At 42.6% G+C, this 7,028-nt stretch overlaps 1 protein-coding gene across 1 annotated transcript; it reads left to right on the forward strand.

The window, feature by feature from the left end:
* Positions 1–233: 233 nt before the first annotated feature.
* LOC141786263 (sodium/hydrogen exchanger 2-like) lies at positions 234–5,052 on the forward strand. The gene is made up of 13 exons (XM_074665026.1): positions 234–513; positions 591–916; positions 1,081–1,218; positions 1,814–2,064; positions 2,598–2,815; positions 2,905–3,104; positions 3,189–3,278; positions 3,360–3,430; positions 3,516–3,683; positions 4,024–4,129; positions 4,224–4,340; positions 4,429–4,526; positions 4,623–5,052. The coding sequence occupies exons 1-13, from the start codon at positions 234–236 to the stop codon at positions 5,050–5,052; spliced, it is 2,493 nt and encodes an 830-aa protein (XP_074521127.1).
* The last annotated feature ends 1,976 nt before the right edge of the window (positions 5,053–7,028 follow it).

Below are 7,028 nucleotides of genomic sequence, written 5' to 3' on the forward strand. Positions count from 1 at the left end.
ACAGTTGAAACCAGAAACGAGTTGCACCTCAGGCAGGATCCTGCTGGAGCTGTTTCAAAGAAAGACTTCTTTAACTTTGCTGGACATGGGCCTGGCAAAAAAAGTTCTGAATATTTTAAGTTCGAGGACATGGATTTTTAAAACTTTTCTTTGACCAAAGGCAGCTGAATCTGCTCTAAATGTCTTGAGACTTATACGTTGATGCTGGACTCACTTTGGATCTTGAAGAAGAAATGGGGACCTCTGTTTTATTTGCATTCAGGGCTGAGAGAGGAGCTTTTTGCTTGCTGCTGCTCCTCTTGCTTGGCTGTATTGGAGGGAAATGTGAGCTCCAGGACTCAAAACCTGCAGGGGCAACCAACATCCCCGTTGTCAAACCTTTCCAAAATGAACCCCAGGCTTTCCCCACTGAGCAGAGGGCCAATCTTCCTGTATTCACAATGGACTACCCTCGGATCCAGGTCCCCTTTGAATTTACCTTGTGGATTCTGCTGGCATCTTTTGCAAAAATTGGTATGCTTGGATCAGTCTTTATAGGTTTGTTTTTGGTTCTGATGCAAATAAATGAGTCAAACTTCTCTGCTTTCTAGGCTTCCACATTTACCACAAGATCACAATCTGGATCCCAGAGTCGTGCCTCCTCATCTCCATTGGTCTCATCGTGGGTGCCATCATGCATGCAGTCAAAGAGGAGCCTCCTGCCGTCCTCAGGTCCACTGTCTTCTTCCTTTACATGCTCCCACCCATCGTCCTCGACAGCGGCTACTTCATGCCCACGAGGCCGTTCTTTGAGAACGTTGGCACCGTGTTGTGGTATGCTGTGTTAGGGACTCTGTGGAACAGTGTTGGCATCGGGCTTTCCCTCTTTGCCATTTGCCAGTTTGAGGTGTTTGGAGTTCAAGATATCAACCTTCAGGTTAGTGGAAGGCATGGGAAGTACAGGAGGGTCAAAGGTCAAAGCTCTGGCTTGTGTTTAAACCATAAAATGATGCAACAGATGATGTGCAGATCTCCTCAAACTGTGTTAAAATCAAAGACATCATTAACCGTTCTTTTTGTTTTTGGCCTTGTTTTCTGCAGGAAAATTTGCTCTTTGCCTCCATCATCTCTGCTGTGGACCCTGTTGCTGCTCTGAATGTGTTTGAGGACATCGGAGTCAATGAGCAGATTTATATTGTCATATTTGGAGAGGGTCTTTTTAACGATGCTGTCACTGTGGTGAGTACAAAGCTGCATGTTTCATGTCTGTTAATCCTGCCTGACTCGGGTGCACTTTTTTATCTGATCATAGCTACTTTGTGTGAGTCTTTGAAGCTAAAAAAGACTCTCTGAGCTTTGCAGGCTGAAACTACAGCAGTGAATAGCTGAAAAACTTCAGTGAAGCACAGCAGGGGTTGTGTACATTTTAAACGCACATACTTTGTCTGCCTGGGGGGGATAAACACTTTAGATCTGTGTGCCCCTGCTATCTTCCCCTCAGTCTAGTTTGTCCAGTTTTACATTGCTGAATGGAAGCGTCAGCTTTAATGAGCTGCCTTTACTTTGGCCGAGTTTCACTTGAGAGGCCGGTTTCACTTGACACTTCCTGGCACTGACTGGCTTTTGTTAAATCCTTTCTTCAGGGAATTCACTGAACAAAAAGAATGTGGGTATTGGCAGCTAATTGGCAGTGATGATGTTGCAGACAATGTTTGCTATTTGTAGTGAAAATGGCTTAAAAACTTTTCTCCAAACACACAGTTAAACCTCAGGAACAGCTGTGTCAGTGGGGTCAGCAGAAGCCTCACACTTTGTCCAACTGTCCTCTCCTCAGGTGCTTTACAACATGTTTACCTTCCTGGCAGACTTGCCTGAGGTTGAGTCCCTTGATGTGGTCCTGGGTGTAGCACGCTTCATTGTTGTGGCGTTAGGAGGCGTCTTTTTTGGGCTCATATTTGGACTCACGGCTGCGTTCACCACACGTTTCACCCACAATGTTCGTCATATCGAGCCCCTCTTCGTCTTCATGTACAGCTACCTGGCGTATCTGATCGCCGAGTGCTTCTCCCTCTCCAGCGTTTTGGCGTAAGTGATCTGCAACCAACAGGAAATGGTGAAATGAAATAAATCTATCAAAACTGTGCTGCAAAAATCCCCTCCTTTAGAGGATGTACAGATATATTCAAAGCAGGTGACACGTTACAGCGATAGGTTACAGTTGCTTGATGTACTTTGTATTTGGAATACTCAACTCAAGTGAATCAAGCACTAAAAACTACAAAAGCAATCGTCCTTTTCCTGTAAACAGTGAGCTATAACTCCTCTTTCATCTCCAGAGTCCTTACATGTTTGTGTAACCGACAAAAACCTGTTTTACCACCTGACTTTACACTCTGAGTATGAAGCAAGTTCAGAGACATGTGTGTCATCATGTGACCATTGCATGTTGTTGTAGCAAGGTAAAGAAGCGCTCATTAAATATTCCCAGGGTGACTGTAAACACAGCTGAGCATGACCCAAAACACTGCACAGTTAAAGGCAGATGAACTATTATTAAAATTTATAAATGTCTGTGAAAGTTTCCCAGATTTTTATCATTTGTTTGTCTTTTCTTCCAGTATTATAACATGTGCTATCACCATGAAGTACTACGTGGAGGAGAATGTGTCTCAGAGATCCTGCACCACCATCCGCCATGTAATCAAGATGCTATCCACCATCTCTGAGACCCTCATCTTCTTCTTCCTGGGAGTTGTCACCATAACGACCGAGCATGAGTGGAACTGGGCCTACATTGTGTTCACACTGCTGTTCGCCTTCATCTGGAGAGGACTTGGTAAGAACCTGGATTTATTCCTATCCTGTCTCTGAGTCTGTCTCAAGCGGAAACATAACCCATTTGATTCCCAACACTTTGTCTTCCAGGAATTCTGGTGCTGACCCAAATTGTCAATCCGTTCCGCACCATCCAGTTTAACTACAAAGATCAATTCAGCCTTTCCTATGGAGGCCTGCGAGGGGCAATCTGCTTCGCCCTGGCCTTCACCTTACCAGACTCCATCAACAGGAAGAACCTGTTTGTCACTGCATCCATTGCGGTCATTCTGTTCACAGTTTTCTTACAGGTGAGACTTCCAAACTCTGCTTTCTGATGATGATAGAAAAGCAAGAAGCAAAATTTATCGTTGTATTTTCATCCTTCATGACAGGGCATCAGCATCAGACCGATACTGGAATATCTGAATGTCAGGAAAACCAACAAAGACCTGAACACCATCAACGTGGAGGTTCACACCAGGGTAAGTATCACTTTTAATCACTTCTACAGCTGTGTGATCACTGTAACTGTTTTCTTGACTTGTTTATGTGTTTTTTTCAAGGCGATGGAGCATATTATTAGTGGCATTGAGGACTTGTGTGGACAATGGAGCCGCTTTTACTGGAAAGACAAGTAGGTTGATGACTGGTTCAATCTTTTTAGCCCTAACCAATTAATCACTTTGGTTAAAAGTTTTATTCTGCTGTATTTGATCCAGGTTTAAGAAGTTTAACGATCGAGTTTTGATTCGCATCTTGGTGCGAGATCACAAAGCAGAGTCCAGCATCGTGTCCTTGTACAAGAGGCTGGAGCTGCAGCACGCGATAGATTTGTTGGATACACCCATGGGAGACCTCAGTGCAGCACCGTCGGTGGTTTCTTTGAGGTGAGCACCACAGACTGACAAGTTTTACACTTCATTATGAGAAAAAAAACTTCTTATCTTACTTTTTCATCTGTTTTTCTTCTTGTGAAAGCTCCTCACAACTCAGTTTTCCTCATTATTGAATTAATACAGCTTATCAGTCAGCGAATTTCCCTGAGTGTCTGAAACTGTCATCTCAGTGTCAGCATGAGTGCATTAGCTTAATGAAACTTAATCTAATGTCCTCCAGAGAGTGTTTTTCCACCAGATGAAAATCTTCCCTCCCATCCAGAGCAATAACAAAACATTTGCTGTCATCATTATCTCTCATTCACCGTTCGCTGCTCTCACTTCCTCTCAGTGACGAGAGGAGAGATGCTTCTCGGTCCAAGAAACGGTTCAAGGCTGCTGACATCATGAAAATGCACGACATCTTGTCAAAGAACATGTACAAGATCAGACAAAAGGTAAATTAAATGCCACACGCGGCTCTTAAGGAAAGTCTAAAGTGAGTCTGCGGTGTATTAGTCCATTGACTTACTTTTTATCCATGTTTTCCAGACGATGGCTTACACAAACAAGTACAATCTACCTGACGAGAGCAAAACCAGGGAGATTCTGATCCGTCGACACGCGAGCATCAGACGCAGCCTCCGTGCTGAGAGTTTCCATGAGCAGGTGGGTTTCTTCAAACACAGGCATGAAGAATACATTTACAGCTTGTGTTTCCTAACCTGTCTGACTTTCTTTTTCCTTTGTCTTCCAGCCTGATGAAAGAATTCCCAGATCTCAAAAGTACTACTCGCTGCAGCCTGGAGGGGACTTGGAGGGGGCTTTTGCCCTCAGAAAAAGAAGTCATGGTAAGTTTCTCAGTCCAATTCCAGATATTGATGGAGCTAGCTGCCGAAAATAAAACCTAACCACAGATTATTTAACTATTTGTTTCACTCCAGCTGGCAGTGGTGACGTGGCTCATCCTCATTTTTCTGGAGTGTCACCGCGCTCTTCATCCCGCTCATTAAATCCCATAAGGAATTTGTACACCATCTCAGGAGCTGGAGAAACAGAGGAGCATCCAAGCACCTCAGCACATCATCCCTCCTCTTTACCTGAGGTACAGTTTCGGGACTTAAGGGGTCCTGGGAGTGTGGGAGGATCTCGGAGGGGGAGGAAACCGCCAGTTCCTGCACCGAGGAGGCGGAGTTCAGATCAGGTAGATGGAGGTGAAGACTCTGAACCAACAGGTGAGAGGGGAGGACCAGTGCGTCCGCCTCAGCTTCCACCACCACGTGGTTGGGTTCCTGAGAACCAGGATCCCAGAGACAACGGGGCAGGAAATCCCCTGATTCGACAACCCTCACAGGGGCCTCGGAGCTCCAGCCGGTTTTGATGGACAAAGAAGTTTGGTGGTTGACGAAAGAGAAAAACTCATTGGATGAGTTTGAACTGCAAAGCTCGAAAAATTGAGACAATTGTAAATTATTCCTACCGTTTTTCAGGTTGGTTTGTATTTTCTATGTTAAATGTGCCAGGAAGGCATCATGATATCATGTGCCTTTACTTTATTTAATTTTTTACATGATCTTATCACATTAAAAAAGATGTTTGCCTCAACTAATGACATTACTTCTCCCTGGGAAAGAAAAACTGCACTGCAACAATAATAACTGATTAGCAAACGCTACATGAACATGAAAATGAAGGCAACAAACCCCCAACCATTCCTGCACAGGATCAACATGACATCTACATAATCCTATCTTGGAGGAGTAAAAATAGCACAGATTTCTTCACAGTAAAGCTAGTAATACAAAGGGATTAATGAGGGATTAGCTGACCTGTCTATCAAGACTCATTCAACTCTCACACCAACTATGATACACAGTAAAGGTTACATTGGCTTAAAATAATTTATCTAGCACACACCAATTTACTGATAATGGGAGAAACTTCCTTTATAAATGTCTCGGCATTTATTGCAAAATTGTGCACATTAGCTAACAAGGAGGACAAGTAATTCTTCATTAATTAAACCGACTGTAAAGCATCCCAATTGGTCTGCAGGCTCATTACACACACACCACTCTGCTTTGGGAAAGACTTTGTCTTGATTATGCTTATAAGCCTCCTGAACAGCTGCTCTGATTAAAGATGTTTCACTGCGATTAGCAATGTTTCATTATTTACTGAGAATCGCTGCGCTTTGAAATGAAATATTGGGTATTAGGGAAATGGAAGCTGATGACAAATTGGAATTATTACGCTGAGTGGAACTTCTGCTGAGGAAATGAAGATAAATATGCTCGTTAAGAGAGAAACACACTGGCTTGTTGTAAAATGAGTACAGGTGTCCTCTGCGTCAACACATGCCTGAAGCTGAAAGTGACTTCTGACCTTAAAGTGGGGAGCGTCCAATAAAAAAAACTTGATAAACTAAAATAAAAGTCACCAATAATTACAATAAGAGGCACGGAAAATAGTTACCTCGTTAATTATGCAGGATGATCCTGCAAGGACAGCAGTTAAATGCAACAAGAAGCCTGGAAAATGATAAATACCGCAACATAAACACACACAGAACTTATGGAAATGAGACTTAGCCACAAAGAGATTCATCAACATTATTCATAACGTCAGGAGCTGATTTATGAGGCGTTTTAGTATCCTCATTATTTGAATAAATGTCATTACACCTTATCAAAATGAATTATAACGCCAATTTAAAACAACTTTTGAAAGTGCAAACATATGTTTTAGCTTTGCTGCTTTAGGTATCGAGTAAAACTGACACTGAGGGACGCCAGAAGAGTGTCTGCCAAAACTTTACCTACACGTCAAGATCTGAATAAGTTTGAAGGAAGGAACACTCCTTTGGACAAATATTGGAGGTTTTGTTTTAATTAGCAGCAAAAAAAGGAAATCTTATCAAGTGTTTTTGTCTTATTTTCAGCAGAAAATGTCTTTTTAGACTTAATATGAGCCACAGTCACCTGACTAGCCCAGAAAAATGTTTTGTTTCAAGTTGTGTAAAGACTAAAATGAGGTCTGAATTGCTTTAAACTAGTAAAAAAAATCTGCCAAAGGAGCAAGAAAAATTTAATAGAAAATGTGCTTGATACTAGAATAATGTCTAGAAACTTTTCTCTTGAGTTGCAGATTGAAAGTATCTTTCAAGCTAACGCCAAACCCTCTCTGCAGTCAGACGTCAGAGAAAAAGCTTCAAGATGTAAGAGCTCTAACTACACGCCTGCAAAATCTTCAGCCCTGAGCCAAATTAACATTCTGATGAAGAGAAACGTGGTGGTACGTGGGAGGCTCTGGCAAACATCCTGCTTTATGAAGTGTCTGTCAGCTGCTGCATGTGAG

This window comes from Halichoeres trimaculatus, unplaced genomic scaffold, assembly GCF_033239565.1.
Source record: "Halichoeres trimaculatus isolate MK-OKI-2021-1 unplaced genomic scaffold, fHalTri1.1 fHalTri1_scaffold_24, whole genome shotgun sequence".
NCBI classification, from domain to species: domain Eukaryota; kingdom Metazoa; phylum Chordata; class Actinopteri; order Labriformes; family Labridae; genus Halichoeres; species Halichoeres trimaculatus.